General features: G+C 42.5%; 1 protein-coding gene across 2 annotated transcripts in view; it reads right to left on the reverse strand.

Moving 5' to 3' along the window:
* The window catches only part of LOC102908778 (cytochrome P450 3A31-like), a 30,810-nt gene that overhangs the window by 10,828 nt on the left and 3,343 nt on the right, over positions 1-16,639 (reverse strand). Inside the window, exons 4-7 of one of the 2 annotated variants that reach the window (XM_042268096.2) lie at positions 4,653-4,752; positions 1,965-2,078; positions 1,791-1,879; positions 1,350-1,498 (exon numbers count right to left, since the gene is read on the reverse strand). In XM_042268096.2, coding sequence (XP_042124030.1) covers positions 1,350-1,498; positions 1,791-1,879; positions 1,965-2,078; positions 4,653-4,752 — 452 coding nt within the window. The remainder of the gene's footprint in view (positions 1-1,349; positions 1,499-1,790; positions 1,880-1,964; positions 2,079-4,652; positions 4,753-16,639) is intronic. The other variant, XM_042268098.2, reaches the window with a different exon arrangement.

The raw sequence follows: 16,639 nt of genomic DNA on the forward strand, positions 1-16,639 counted from the left end.
TTTTCTAATTGCATTAGGACTAGGGAAATGCTGATCAAAACCACAGGGCCAGCCCACAGCATATCCACTACAGTGCAATGATCAAAGTCATGGAAGAGACAAGCATTGCAGAGCATGGACAGCCTTGAACTCTCCTGCAGTTCTAGAAGACATACAAAACACTGTGGCTACTTTGGAAAACATATATTCACTTGTTTACTATGTTAAAAATAGTTGCTTCTTGACTCAGCATTTGTGGTTCTGAATGTATACCCCCAAAACATAAAATCAAATATTTGAACATAATCTTGTATGCAAATGCCCCTAGCAGCAAAATTCATTGCAAACATATAAAACCAACTTCAATGTCCATCAACAGATGTGGAATATTACTCATTCATAGACACAAGAGAGTGACACTTTCTTCCTTTAAGAGTGTGCTAAATGACAGAGACCTGTCACAGGAACCACATAGTCTATTATCCCATTGATGTGAAAAACCCAGAATATGTAAAGATACAGAAAGTGAATTGGTGGTGGCTTAGGTCAAGGCTGCTTGAAGGATGATGGTGCAAATGTGCAACATGGCTAGAACTAAGTACTCTGCAGTTGACATTGGTAATGGGCCGTGTGGACCATCAGTCAATGCAGAGTCCTAAGTGATCAAAGTGCTGAAAATAAATGACTGTTGAGTGCTGGGCCCTATATCTATACCAAGAGCCCCACCACTCAAGGCTCAAGGAACATCATGAAAGAGGGTGTGGGAATAAAGTAAAATTCAAGGAGGAGTGATGTGAAATGCCATATAATGGGTATGTCATGGCCCACTCATGAACTGACCACATGCATGAGATTACCCCAATATTGGTCAACATCCTGGGAGGAAGCACTGATTGAACTCAAAAGGGAAGGGACATAAGTTGGGAGGAAGATGTGTTGGGGTGTCTGAGGGAAATGGGAGGTGAGAGTTGGGGGTATGTATAATCAAAACAGATTGTATGACTATATGATACTGACAAAGGATAAATGAAAGAATTCTAAATCAAAGCCAGGACTGGTGGCATATACATTACTCCCTGCACAGAAAAGTGAGAGGGGGATCACTGTGAGTTCAAGATAAGCCTGGTCACACAGCAACTTCCAGGCTGGCTATAGCAAAACAGTCTGAAAGAAAAATGAAGTTTTAAAACAAAAGTAAGGGCTACATACATTTGAATACACTAAAAATATTGGATTGTGTCTTTAAGGGGGTGAATTATATACCAGTAGAGCTGTTAGTTTTGGTAAATATAGAAGAGAAAGGCAGAACTGACTAACATGGCCACAGACAAGAGTAGTGGGTCAAAAGGCAGAAGAACCATCATACATACCTACTGACATGTATAATGGGTTAAAAAAATCAAATCTTATGAGCTTCCTGGCCTTTTCCACAAAAGGGTCCTTTGGGTTGTTGAGGGAATCAACATTCACACCAAATGACGTGCTTGTGATCACATCTATGCTGTAGGCCCCAAACACTCTGAGGAGAGAGACATGGGAATTTAACACATGCACCAAGAAGTCTGAAAATTTCATATTCTTGGGCAGGACAGGTGAAATCACCTCAGTGCTGACTAAGCATCTTTCCCTCCTACCCTACCCCTACCCCTGTGACCTTGGCATGACCATGTTTCTTTTCAACTGAATATTTTGTCATCTAGTGTCTAAAGGGAAGAAGGAGCAGCTGGACCATGTGGGACACACAGATGATGACCCTTCTGCCCCAGTTGCCCTTCCTCTCCCAGAACCGCAGTACATGGATCACTACTTACTCTTTCATGGGGATAGGCTTGCCTTTCTCTGCCTCTCTTCTCAAGTATTTTACCAAAATATCTCCATACTGTTCAATGATGGGGAACATCTAAATACAAAACACAAAGGCATCCACAGTTAAGTGTGGGAACTCAAGTCACACAAACATTTCACCTAAAAGTCCTTCCAGTCACCTCTTTGAGTTTTCCACTGGTGAAGGCGGGAGACAGCAAGGCTCGCATTCTCTTCCAATCCTCATCCTTAGACATGGAGATGGCTTTACTCATAATCCCCACTGGGCCAAAATCCTAGAGTCCAAAAAAATACAAATTTGGCTTTCTGTAAGTCCAAAATTTTCCATGGTTGCAAAAGTGCTAAGTGGATATCGCTGTATAAAACTTAGTTACCGACTGTTTACTATGGATCAACCCTCATGCCACATGCAAAAATGTCAAAATTTCCTCACAGTCCATAAATCAGGTGCTCACTGGGCTGCCTGTTGAGATTTCAAATCTCTATATTTCAGGATCCTTCTAAATGTACTCCTCTCTTTGGTTGGAAAATTAGTTCCGGAATTGGAGAGAAGATGGGAACAAGATATAGCAGATTCTCCAGAGCTATGCAGATGGCAAAAGGCTTGGAGACAGATGGAAAGTTATCTTTGGAACAGACAAGTTGTGCAGCTCTGTATTTACATTAGCAATATGAAAAGTCATGTTTTGATATGGGGGGGTATGCACGTGTGTGTGTGTGTGTGTGTGTGTGTGTGTGTGTGTGTGTGTCTGTGTCTGTGTCTGTGTCTGTGTCTGTGTGTGTGTGTGTGTCTAGACTAGAGTTCCTGTGCACATGCTGATTTAGAGACCAGAGGCCTGGTAACTTCCTGTATAAATCTCTAGTGCATTTTTTTGAGGCAGGGTCTCTCACTGAATCTAGAAGGCTCTGGTTTGGCTAGAAAAGCTAGCCAGCAAGTCCCAAGGATCTACCTATTTCCAAACACAGCATGCTGCTGTGCCCAGCTTTTATACACATGCTGGGGATCCAAACACTGAGCAATCTCCCTAGCTGTGCAACATTTAAAGGATTTGATGGTTGGGTTTTTAAGATTTATTTTAGTATTGTATGTATGTGTGTGTGTGTTTGTGTGTGTGTGTGTATGTGTGTTAGTGTGTGTGTATGTGTATGTGTATGAATAAATGCACATGTGTGTTCAGTGTATTCAGAGGCTTGAGGAAGGAGTTGGATCTCCTAAAGCAGGAGTTACAGGTGGTTGTGAGCTGCTGGATGTGGATGTAGGCAACCAACTCCCCATCCTTTTCCAGAGCTTTCAGACACTAAGCCACCTCTCTAGTCCTAGTTTGTTTTGTTCAAGAGCTGTTTGCTTGTTTAGGAATAATGCTGTAGAAATCCATTTTCCTTAATTCTTTATGCAGTGATAAAAGGGAAAACATAATTCTATTTCCCTGGTGGGAACTTCCTTCTACCTTCCATACGTATAATTTATACTGCTATGGCATCTCCCAACACGCGCTTATATGTGCTCAGCACAACAGGAAGAAATGGAAATGGCTTCCACTTGATAAAGGGCAGCTGCAAACTAGATCTTCGGCCAACTTCATCAAATGACCCAAGGCTGAATGAGGGCCAGAGAGATGGCTAGCAGGTAAAGGTGCTTGCTGCCAAGCCCATCAACCTGAGTTTAATCCTCACGACCCACAGGGTAGAAAGAGAGAACCAATAGATTTTCCCAGGTAGATCAGTGGGATAGGCATGATTTAGAAAAGAGAGAGAGAGAACATTGAACTTAGCATCATACCTTACACAAAATAAATAAATAAAGCCATAGGTTTAAGAGCAAATCTCAAAAGTATATAATTTGTACTCAAGCAAACACACACAGAAGGACCAGGTAAATAGTCATCAGACTTGACAGTGACCCCAAAATCTATTGAGAAGGAAAATGGATATAGAAGGTGATATGAGATGGCAGGTTGAACAGGTAGCTAATGGGCTAGCAAGAGGGAACTGCATGGTCAAGGAGCAGCTCTGTGTTCTCAGTGTTTGTCACCACACAAATCTTGACCTGTGGTTAAGTACTTCAACACACAGACATGAGAAAGGTCCTGTGAGACAGGAAATGTAAACATAATCTAGATGACAACAGTGTTCATCTGCAACTAGATTACAATAATGTGGTATATTTATACTTCCTATTAGCAAAATGAATGCCCAGACCCTGCTTGTATATTATTGTGGAAGCCACTGTAAATTTATATTTATTTCATTTTTTAAAATCATTAAGTAGCCAGTAGGTGGTGTTGAATGCCCTTAATCCCATCACTGAGGAGGCAGAGGCAGGCAAATCTCTGTGATTTCAAGAACAATCAGGTCTACAGAGTGAGTTCTAGTACAGGCAGGACACAGGAGAAACTTTGTCTTGAAAAACTCAAAATAAAAAATAAAACAAATACCTGTATAACTGGGTGGTGCTGGCACATTCCTTTAATCCTATAATTTGGGAGGCAGAGGCAGGTAGATCTCTGATTATTGGCAAGCATGGCCTACAGAGTGAGTTCTCTAATAAACCAAACCAATCAATCAAAATAAATTCAATAAGTAAACTATAAAGTTGTGGATTATTAAATGGGGGAAGCTAGAGATATGGCACAACAGTTAAGGTCACTTGCTGCTCTTCTGGAGGAGCCAGGTTCAGTTCCCAGAATCTATGTCAGTCCATTCACAACTGCCTAGAACACCATATCCTCTTCTGGCATTCACAAGAACCTACACACATATAATATTCACTCATATGGACATACATATATACACATAAATACAAATAAAAAACATGAAGCAACTTTTTTAATTAAAACAAAGTTACCTACCCGTCTGTTTGTGAAGACAGAATAGCATTCCTTCACTAGTACATTCTTGATCATCTCTGTGTCTGTGATAGCTAACACAGGTGTATGACCATCAAACAACCTGTGTGGGGAAAACAGCTGATTAACCCAAGCCAGGTTCTGAAGCCAGAACCCCAAATCCAGACTTTGATTCTCATGTTATGGAACCCTCACTCTGGTTATACAACATTGTCACAGGAGGTCCTAGTCCAACTTAGGGAGTCTGACCACAGATCCAGTGGAGTCTTTGTAAAGTGATAGGTAATGTCAATTAGGACACTACGAGTCACTTAAAGACAAAAAACTTTGTAGTGGGAATCTAGTAGAGTCATTGCATCTAGAATAAACACTAGAATGAAAAAGTTTCTTTTCACTCTATTTAGGGCAATGACAGAATGTATTGGTTGTTTGTTGAAGGTACCTAGACCTTGAAGAAATCATAATAGAGAACAGTGACTATTTTCTATGATTTGTAGGGTTGTTTTTTTGAAGGGGTTTTCCCTCTGTTGCATGACTTTAGTCACAAGACTATCCAGGCATGCTTGGAGGTCTTGAATTATTGGGTACTACAAACAGTGCACAGTAAGGACTGAAGTATCTGGGGTGTGATGACTTCTTTCAGAGAACATCTAGAATAGATTAAAGGACTTTGGTATAAGAATCTCACTGTATCCCAAACACAACCTTTTAGCCCAGCTTAAGTTACAGGAAAACCCAACTAGATATCCTCATACAGTAAAAGAAGCCAATTAAAAGTTACAGCAAAGCAGGATCATAATAAAGAAAAAACGTAGTAGGTACAACGACTGCTAAAAGAAATAATAGTTTTCTTGCAGATACAAAGTAACCAAGGTCAGCACCTCCAGACGGAGGTGCATCAATCCTGAGTCTGCTCCTGTGTAGCCTGAAAACCCGAACCCCCACTTGCTTCACCCCTTTGCTTTACTCCCTATAAATACCATTCCCGATTGCTACTCGGGGTCTCTCCTGCTGTGCTGCTGTGTCAGATGACTGGACAGTCACTAGTTAACTTGTAACACTGCAAAGACTCTTTGCTTTGGCATTAGATTCAGTTTCGGTGTATTTTGGAGTTACCCTAGGTTCAACATTTGAAGGTTCCACCAAGATTCCCAATCCCACCACTACCACTCTCCATTGAGTCTTACGGTGCCTATTATCTGGTAACATCAAATTTGTTTTACAAGCTTTTTTGGTTTCTGTTTCTGGCTATTTATGGCAGTAGGAGCTCTGTCTGTGAAGCCCGCATAAGATCTATGGTGGATTCAGTGGCAGGTCGTGGGTTGGGGTCCTGACACACGTCCCAGGGCTCCTCTGAGGAGTAAGGAGACGCGTCTGAAGGGAAGACGATTCCCCTGTTTTTTCTGGAGAGGCTAAGCAGGTGGCAACTTCAAGCTGAGAGTCCACTGACTCATTTTGAGATCTATGCATGACTGTCTGTCTTGTCAGTCGTTGTCTGAGTGTTTGTTGCTGTGTTTATTCCCTTGTTTGATAGTTGGAGCAAATTGAATACCCTAAGAACATGGGTCAAACTAATAGTCACCCTACTCCATTAAGTCTGTTTCTTAACAACTTGAAGGATTTCAGGGACCATGGACACAGCGTTGGGTTAGAAGATCTGAAACCTGTGAACCTGGGGAACCTGTGTGAGCAGAAATGGCATGCCATTTACACTACCTGGCCACAAGAGGGCACTTTTCATTTATCTATTGTAGGAAAGACCAAGGATGTTATTCAGAAAGAACATCATGACCAGCTCCCATACATTTCCATGTGGGAAGATGTGGTCTACTACCTCCACCCTGGCTTAGGTCCCTGGTTTCAACTCAGCCACCAATAGAGTTGCAGATTTTTACACTGAGAAAGGAGGGCCAACTCAAGAAAGCTACCCCTGCTGCTCCCCTCCCCACTGTCTTGCAAGGTAGAATGGAGGAAGAGTTCTTCCTCACACCTCTGCCCTATCCCTAGCTCCTTCCCTTCTGAACCCTCCACAGGTTCCCTATCCCTCCAGGGAGAAGCCGATGGAATGGCTCAGCCTGTGGTCTTGCAGGTGGCCAGCCCCCCTACACCTATAGATGTACCCCCTTTTAAGACTCCTCAGGACCTCAGCCAGAGTTCACTGCCTTACCTCTTCAGGTGCTCAGGCCCTGGAACAAACAGTGAATTGAGATTGATCAATACTGGCCCTTTGCAATGGTTGATCTATGCAAATGGAAAAACTAACACCCCCTTTTCTCAGAAAACCGAAAGGGATTAATAACCTGTTAGATTCAGTGATATTTATACACGTCCCAACCTGGGATGATTGCCAGCAGATATTGCAGATTTTGTTCACAACAGAGGAGAGGGGACTAATTGTGGTAGAACCTGGGAGGTCAGTTTTCAGTCTGAAGGCCTCCATACCACTGACAAATCTATGGTCAATGCAGGGTTAACATTGACCAGTATTGAATGGAATTTCAATATATCTGAAGGTAGGGAGACTCTTAAAATCTATTGCCAGACTCTAACAGGGGTCCCCCATGCCACAGAGTGGCAACCCACTAATTTGGCCAAAATTAATAGCATATCACAGGAACCAACCGAATCGCAATAGCCTTTTTAGGTCAGCAAATAGAGGCATTCATGACCTGATCTCCAATGGATCCTGAGGCAGCAAATAACAAATTGGCTGTGATCCTAGCCTTTGTTAATCAGGCCACCCCAGTCATTATAAAGAATCTACAGAAAATTGATAATCTAGCAGGGAAATCTTTATCTGAACTGCTAGAGGTGGCATCTAAGGTGTACAACAACAGAGACCCCAGAGGAAAAACAGGCCAGGTCAAGGGCTGAAGAAAATGAATGGGGGTTCGGGATGGGGTCAGAATAAAGGCTTCAGAGAATGAAAGGCAGAGACAGCTGAAGCAATAGGTGATCACATGGCATGGCATGCCTATTCTTAGCAGTCATGGTTTCAGACCCAGAGGAAAGACAGAAGCAACTATGATGTCTTGCTGGGAACCAAGGTAATCCTTCCTGCCAGAGAGATATGCCCCCTGTGCAGAGAGACCAATGTGCCTACTCTAAAGAAATGGACTATTGGGCAAGGAATTTCCCCTATAAAGAAGGACATAAAAAGCTGCCTCCCCAGGTGATAACAACAAAATATGAGGAGAAGGGGATGGGGTTTGAGTCCCCACCCCAAACCTAGGGTAATATTAAAATTGGAGGGGAGGCCTGTCCAATTCATGGTGGATACACACACACAGCATTCAGCTCTGACAGAAACTGTGGGCCCTATAACCAAGAAAGAGGTATGGGTACAGCGAGCCACTGGCATGAACCAATACCCATGGACTACCCAAAGACAGTTAGATCTTGGCTTGTGCTGGGTATCCCATTCTTTTCTGGTCATGCCTGACTGTCCATACCCCTTCTAGGAAGAGACTTGATAACTAAAATTGGAGCTCAAACAACATTTGAACAGGATGTGGTGGCAGTAACAGACTTAAAAGGAAAATCAAAATAAGTCCTGACAGTACAATTGGAAGATGAATATAGAGTATATGAACAGCCATCCCCATGCCATGAATTGGTTCCCTTGGCTGAAATTATACCCAGAGGCATTTGTGGAGACAGGGGGCGTGGACTGGCTCAACACTGACCCCCCATCTTGGTGGAATTAAAACTGTGGGCTCCCAAGGTATGGGTCTATCAATATCCCATGTCAGCAGCAGTATGGATGGGTATCTCCCCTCACATCCATTGCCTGCTTGACCAAAAAATTTTAAAACCTTGTCAGTCATCCTAGAGCACCCCCCTACTCCTGATCATGAAGTCAAACTCTGATGACTACTGCCCAGTTCAGGACTTGAGAAAAGTTAATAAATGTGTCATTGACATTCACCCCACTGTCCCGAATCTGTATACTCTTCTGAGTTCATTGTCACATAGTCTATAAAGGTATCCTGTCCTAGATTTAAGAATGCTTTCTTCAGCTGTCACTGTCCCCCCAGAGCCAGGTTTACTTTGCCTTTGAATGGCATGACCCTGGAAAAGGATTCAGCTGGCAGCAGATTTAGACTCAGCTGCCCCAGAGGTTCAAGAAATCACCCACTATATTTGATGAGGCCCTCCATGAAGACCTGGGTGCCTACCAGACTGACCATCCCAGAATTATTCTCCTATAGTTTGTGGATGATATCCTAATTGCAGCTGCCACCAAAGACAACTGCAAGGTAGGGACAAGGGACTTGCTTCAGACTCTAGGAACTCTGGGATACTGGGTTTCAGCCCAAAAGACACAGATCTGTTGAGAAAAAGTGACATATCTAGGCTATATTCTCAAAGGAAGGCAACACTGGCTGTCAGAAGCCCACAGAGACTGTGTTAAAGATGCCCACCCCAAATCAGAAGGCAGGTTATAGAATTCCTCGGTTTTCTGATGCCTATGGATTCCAGGGTTTGCTGAGATGGTAAAACCCCTGTATGAGGCCACTCAGCACACCAGACCTTTGAGTGGATGGCCAAACAGGAGAAGACTTCTACACTGGTCAAGGCAGTTTTGTTGTCAGCTCCCACACTTGGGCTTCCAGACATCACAAAGCCCTTCTGCCTATATGTAGATGAAAACAAAGGAGTAGCAAAGGGAGTCCTAACCCAGATGCTTGTGGCCTCAGCATGGCCCTCATGCCTGAGAATCACAGTGGCCTTTCCTTTGCTTGTCAAGTTGCTGACAAGCTCTCCATGTGACAGGAACTAACTGTGACAGTGCCTCATGCTGCAGAAGGGGTCTTCAAGCAACCTCCCACACACAGGTTTAGCAATGACTCACTACCCGACCCTCCTCCTCAAACCTCCATGCATACGCTTTGCCTTATCAAGGACCCTAAATCTGGCTACCATTGTTCCTGACTGGGATCTGGAACAACCAATTAATGACTGCTCTGAGACACTCAGACAAGTTCATGAGACATGGTCAGCCAACATCTGATGCTAAGCTTACTTGGCACACCAATGGGAGCAGTTTCCCCAAGGATGGAAAAAGGTATGCGGGTGCTGGAGTGGTCATTGAGGGAGAGGATATTTGAGCTGAGGCTCTGCCCCCAGGGACATCAGCATAGAAGGCAGAACTGGTTGCCTTATCCAAGGACTGACAACTAGCCAAAAATAAAAAAGACTCAATGTTGATACAGACAGACACTATGCCTTTGCTACAACACATATACATGGTGCTATATGGGGACTTTTAACAGCTGAGGGGAATCAAAAATATCAAAAATAAACAAGAAATTCTAAACCTTCTGGAAGCTCCTGGAAAAGCTAGCCATCATTCACTGCCCATGAAATCAAAGGGAGACTCCCTGGTTGCCTGGGAAGCCAGCAGGAAGACAGGCCTACTAAAGCAGTGGAAGAGTGGGCAGCCTCTGTATTAACCCTAAAGTTGCCATACAGGGGCCCCCATGAAATAACTGATAACCTGGCATATATTGCAAAAGATCTGGCCATCATTCACAGCTTACCCCATGCCTGGCAGCCCCAGAAGCCAGATGGATGGTGTCTGACAGGAAGTAGGAAACTAATCCTGTCTGCTAAAATGGCAACAGACTTACAAAGCCATATTCACTGAGCTACCCACCTGGGTCCCAAAATCCCTAAATAATTGCTCAGATGAAGAATGCTCATCATTCAGTCTCTGAGACAAGGTGGAGCACATAGCCTCTAGATTCTTGGCCTGCTGACTAAATGATCCCAAACCCACCAGAGGACAGCACTGAGTGCAGCTGAGAGGAGACCACCCAAGGTCTCATTGGGAGACTGACTTCACTGAGGTAAAGTCAGGAAAATTTGGCGACAAATATCTATTAGTTTTTATTGATACCTTTCAGGATGGTAGAAGCATTTTACACCAAGCACAGGATGGCCCAGATGGTGGTGAAAAAACTACTGAAGGACATCATCCCCGGGTATGGAACACCTGCATTGCTAGGCTCAGATAATGGGAACTGCATTTGCTACTCAGGTAACTCAACACTTAGCTAAGGTTTTGGGGTTGGATTGGAAATTACATTGTGCTTACAACACCAAAGTTCTGGACAAGTGGAGTGCATGAATCAGACACTAAAAGAGGCTCTTACCAAATTAACCATGGAGATTGGTGGAGATTAAGTGGCTCTCCTTCCTTTCTCTCTGTATCCAGTGTGAAACTCTTCATATACACTCAGACTCATGCCATTTGAGATTATGTTTGGCTGACCTCACTCCCATACTCCCCAATTTACAGTCAGAACTGCTCACTGAATTCAATGATGTTAACTTTCAGCAGTCCCAGTAGTCAAGGATATCTGGCCAAGATTATGGGAGGTATATTAAAAAGCTCCCCACACCCCACACCAGTTTCAGCCTGGAGATTGGGTCTATGTCCACAGATATCAACACAAGACACCAGAACCTCGGTGGAAGGGATCCTTTCATCATGATCCTGATCATGCCCACTGTCATCAAGGTTGTCAGAATTGCCAGTTGGATCCACCACTCCTACACCCATGCAGCTGATCCAGAGTTGACTGAGCTCCTGAGACAAGCACCAGGAAAATCCTGCCAGAACTGGACTGCAAAATTTGACCCCAACAACCCACTGAGACTTAAACTGAAGATCATATCTCCTGATGTCCAGGCTGATACCTGCCTTGTTCCTTGCCCTTCTGACATCAGGCAGGGCCATCAGTAGCCCATATTAACCCCTAAATCTCACATGACAGCTTTTAAACACTGATGGAAACCTGGAAAGCAGGTCTCTAAAATCTCCCCACTAGGGATCTGGTTCCTTGACATTGACTTTGACCTTTGTGGAATAACCGGCCCTAACTAGAAAAGTAAAGCCAGAGATATTGGATATACAACTGCATGGTCATATGATTGTCTAAGAAGGGCACATTTTATGTCTGCCCAGGTTGGGAACAATCAAGGGCTGACAAATATGGGGGCCTATCTGACTGACTACTACTGTGCGGTTTGTAACTGTGAGTCCACTGGGCACATGGTGGAAGTCCATGGTTAAAAGAGACCTCATTACAGTCCACCAAAAGCCCACTAGAGTCCCCGATGATCCAACAGTCCTATACCCATGTAACATAGTCCACCTAGGACCGGTCACCCACTGTTGCAACCCTGTAACAATAACCTTCACAGAACAAGGTAAAAAGACTAAGGATTGGGATATGGGTGAAACATGGGGCATTAGGCTATATGAGTCTGGATATGATCCAGGGGTCCTATCTACTCTTTAGCTAAAAGCCACAGTCCCTACTCCTCCAGGAGGGTAGGGGGATCCTTAAAGGATAGGACCCAATAGAGTACTGGCTCCACCTGAACCAGCTTTTCCCCCAGAGAAAACACCAGCTAGTTCCATGCCATTTCAGGCCCTTTACCAGGTTGGTATATCTCTTACAGTACCTAACTTACTATACCAGAGCTGGACCCCCTCTTGAAACTACTAGAGGCCACATACCAAGTCCTCAATACCTCTAAACCAAACGTGACCCATTCTTGCTGGTTATGCCTTGACACTAACCCGCCCCCTACTCTGAGGAAATAACTGCCATGGTGAAATACACTAAATCTGACCACCCTCCTCAATGCCATTTGCAGCAGAAATAAATTTTTTGGCTTCTTGCATATGGGTTAAGAAAACAGAAGATTATTTCTACTAATTCTGTAAGTCTGCCATTTTGTGAGATGTGGATTAGCAACAAGGCATCTGACTGGATACATTGTTATCAATGTAAAAGTGGGAATCATCAGGCAGCATATTAGTATCTCCCAAGGAAAAGTCATTGAATAAAACCCTTATGGCTCCCCATGAGGAGTTTCTCACTCAGAATTGAGATGGCAAAGGAATGATTTGAATGGAATTAGAGAAATTAGTTGTACTCTTGATGAACCTATGCAATGGAATGCTGTTGGGATGTCAGTTTCTATGTGGCATTTTGGCAATTCAGTTCAGACTAATTTGGAAAAATGAGCAAGTGCCTTACATTCTCTTAAACTATGGAAAGGAAGGTTAAACATTAATGATGGCACATATACTTTGTCCTTTAGATGAAGTCAAAGTCACCACTTTGTAGCACGTGTACCATTACCTTATGTATTACTGAAAGGGTCTAAACAATGGGTCCCTAATCACTATAGCATCACTTTGAACACTATACTTTTCATACCTGCATTAATGCTAGTATGTCATTAGATGTCACCTCTGAATGTTTATACATTCTTGGAGCAAGGCCAACAGTTTGGATGCCAGTGAAGTTTTTGAGGCCATGACATGCTAACCTGTCATGATTCTAGTCCAGAAACTCTCTGAGAGAATATAAGAAGAACTTATAGGATGATTGGATTGATTGTTGCTGTGGTTATGGGAATTATTGCATTAACTGACTGTGTCAGCTGGTGTGGCCCTTCATAAGGAAATTCAGACTGCTGAATTTATTAAAGACTGGCATAAACATGTGCAGAACTTTGGGCTCAGCAAAATACAATAGACAGTTAGGTAGTCAATGAAACAGCTGATTTGAGACAAGTTGTAATTCTAATGGGAGATCAGTTAGAGACACTGGGGGAGCAAATTAAATTAAAATGTGTTTAGAATGTGACATCTCATTGCATTACATCTTTAAGGTTACTGAAAGCAAGTATGATTAGAAAGGGTTAAAATGCATTTGTTGGATCACCCTAATTCTTCTGAAATGATTGATGATTTACAACAAGAAAGGAAGGAAACTTTTTCAATTGAGGTATCTGATGTGTCCAGAATGGAAGTCATGGAAAGCATTGCAGATCCCTTAGCTTCATTCAGTCTTGTGCTTCATTTTAATAGAATTCTTATCCTAACATTTGTTATACTTGTTTTCAATGTAATAATTTTACTGGATGGAAAATGTATTCTGGCTTATCTACCTAAGACTGTGAGCAATATGATACATAAAGGGGTATCTTCACTGTGTGGCTGTATAATCTTGAAGGTAATTAAAACAGCTTAAACAAAAGGGGGAAATGTAGTGGGAATCTAATAGAGTCATTGTATCCTGGATAACCATTATAATGAAAAATTCGTTTCTCAGTGTCTCTAGGGTAATAGCATAATGTATTAGTTTGTTGTTGAATGTACCTAGACCTTGAGGAAAACATAGTAGAGGACAGTGACTGTTTTCTGTGATTTATAGAGTTGTTTTTCTGAAGGAGTTTTCCATCTGTTGTATGACTTTAGTCACAGGACTATCCAGTCATGTTTGGAGATCTTGAATGATTGGATACTGCAAACAGTGCACAATAAGGAGTGAGGTTGCAGGGGTATGATGACTTCCTTCAGAGAACATATAGAATAGATCAAGGGGACGTTGGTATGAGGAACTTGTACCCTAAACACAACTTTCCTGTACTCTCAGTAAATGTGCTTCTGAACAGAGGTTCAAGGTTCATTTCACAGTAACTGTTCCTCCCTGCTGCCAGGGAGCCTAGATTAAATTTTGGAGTAACTGTCATTACTTAAGTGTCCCTAGCAATATGAAACACCCAACAACAGTTCCAAATGACATCATAATAAGACACAACAAATGTAATTTTTAAGTCTAGATGTGTATATGTGAGAGTCGCTTATATCACTTTCTGATATTTGCATATTAAAAATATTGTAAGAGGCTGGAAAATGGCACCATAATTAATAACACATCTTGTTACTTCAGAAGGCTTGAGTTTGGTTCCTAGAACCCACTTGGATGACTCACAACAGCTGTAACTGCAGCTCCAGGGGAATCCAATACCTCTGGCTTCCATGACCATCAGCACTCATGTGCAGAGACACATACACACATGCACATACACATAATTAAAAGTAATAGAAATAGATTTTTTTAAATGTTTAAAATTAAAATATTGCAACTGGAGAGATGGATCAGTGGTTAAAAGCACTGACTGCTCTTCCAGAAGACCTGGGATCAGTTCCCAGCACCCACATGGGAGCACTCAAATGTATGTAACTCTGTTCCAGGGCTTCTGACACCCTCAAACAGACATACATGCAGGCAAAACACCAAAAAATATAAAATATAAAGAAATTAAATGTAATTAAATAAAGTATTATAGTAAATATTAATAATTAAACTCTTAAATAAATATTAGTATCAATATTAAATAATTTTAAAGTAAAATATTCTTTAAATTAAATAATTAAATTAAAAATTAATCTTAATAATAATAAAATACCTCATTCTCTGGGCCTGGGCTACAGCTTGGTGGTAGAATGACTGCCTAGAGTGCACCAGGCTTTGGTTTTGATACAATGAAAACACAGAATTTCAATGAGGCGCCATTACCAACTTCCCCAAGATTCAGAAAGTGTGGCAGGCAGGGCAGAAAGAACATGAGAGCCAGGCAGGGAGAGGAGAGCTGCAAAGTGCTGTCTTCCCTGGTCTGGAACTCACTGCAGCTGGGATGACCTCCACAGGCCCTGTGGGTGATGTGACTGTCAACACTGCGGCAGGAAGCTCAGGGGCCTGAGCCTGCCTGAGGATTTACACACAGCTAACCCTGGAATGGGGAGGAAAATGGCCCCATGAACTCCAGTTCAGCCCTTGGGATCTATACGGTGGAATGGAGAACTGACTGCCACATGTTGTCCTCTGACATTTACATGTGCGCCAGGGAACACATCCCCTCTCTGATAAATAAACAAGTATAACAAAAAAGGAAAGTCTTCACAAGAAGTCTACGTGAGTGGTGACCCTCGCACTCCTGTAAATAACCTCTCACTTGCTCATGCTTCTGTAAGTCCAATTAAATTCATTGGTACAGACACACAAAACTAATGGAAAATATAAGCAAAATGTTTCATATAAAAACGATATTAGAGTTCCAGGAAAGGCACAAAGCTACACAGAGAAACCCTGTCTCGAAAAAAAAAAAAAAAAAAAAAAAAAAAAAAAAAAAAAAAAAAAAAAAAAAAAAAAACGATATTAGTGCCAGGCATGGTGGCACACAATTTTAATCCCAGCACTTGAAAGGCAGAAGCAATCATATCTTTGAGTTCAAGGAAAAACTGGTCTACATATCCAGTACCTTGACAGTTAGAGCTACTTAAAGATATCCTGCCCCAAACAAACAAACAAATAACAATAAATGGATAAAAAACAAAAAAAATAAATATTAGTCAGTAAAAGTTGAGAAAACACTATCAAGTGTTGACAAGCAATAATATTTCCAGGAGACATTCAAACAGGGCCATTGGACAGACAGCAAAGCCTGCTAATGGAATTGAATTACATGGTCTTTCTGGGCTATGTCAACTCAGCAAACCCTGTGTTCAGGCCTGTGGTCCCTAAGGATGGAGGAGAAGAGATGAAGAGGCAGGAAGAGCCAGAGCCTCCTCCCACTTGTTTGTGTCTCCTAGCAATGATGACACCCACTCCAAAGATGTCCCCAAACTCCAGCATCAATGACAGGGAACAGTTCCTGCTGCCGACTCAGCCGCTTTACAGGACCATTGAGGATGTAGATCCAAGGAAGAACACTGGCTTTTAAATACATTGGATCTCCAAAGTCTGTTCAATTACACAGGACACAATGATATACTCTTCTGTCAAAATTCTTGGCTGGGGGCGGGGGTGGCTCACACCTTTAATTCCAGAACTCAGGAGGCAGAGACAGGTGGAGGTCTGTGAGTTCCAGGTCAGTCTGGTCTACAGAGTAAGTTCCAGGACAACCAGAGCTGTTATACAGAGAAACCATGTCTCAAAACCAAACCAAAGCAACAAAACACAAAGCTCAGAGTCCATGGAACACCAAAGCCTATCAAAAAAGCCACAGTGTTCAATGTTCTGAAGATAATTAGACCTGGGAGCCATGGCACTTAATGGCACATCACATCACCCTTACAACAGAGAGGTGTGTGACTACAGTCCTGGGCTGGCATTGTC

Source organism: Peromyscus maniculatus, chromosome 23 (genome assembly GCF_049852395.1).
Source record: "Peromyscus maniculatus bairdii isolate BWxNUB_F1_BW_parent chromosome 23, HU_Pman_BW_mat_3.1, whole genome shotgun sequence".
NCBI lineage: Eukaryota > Metazoa > Chordata > Mammalia > Rodentia > Cricetidae > Peromyscus > Peromyscus maniculatus.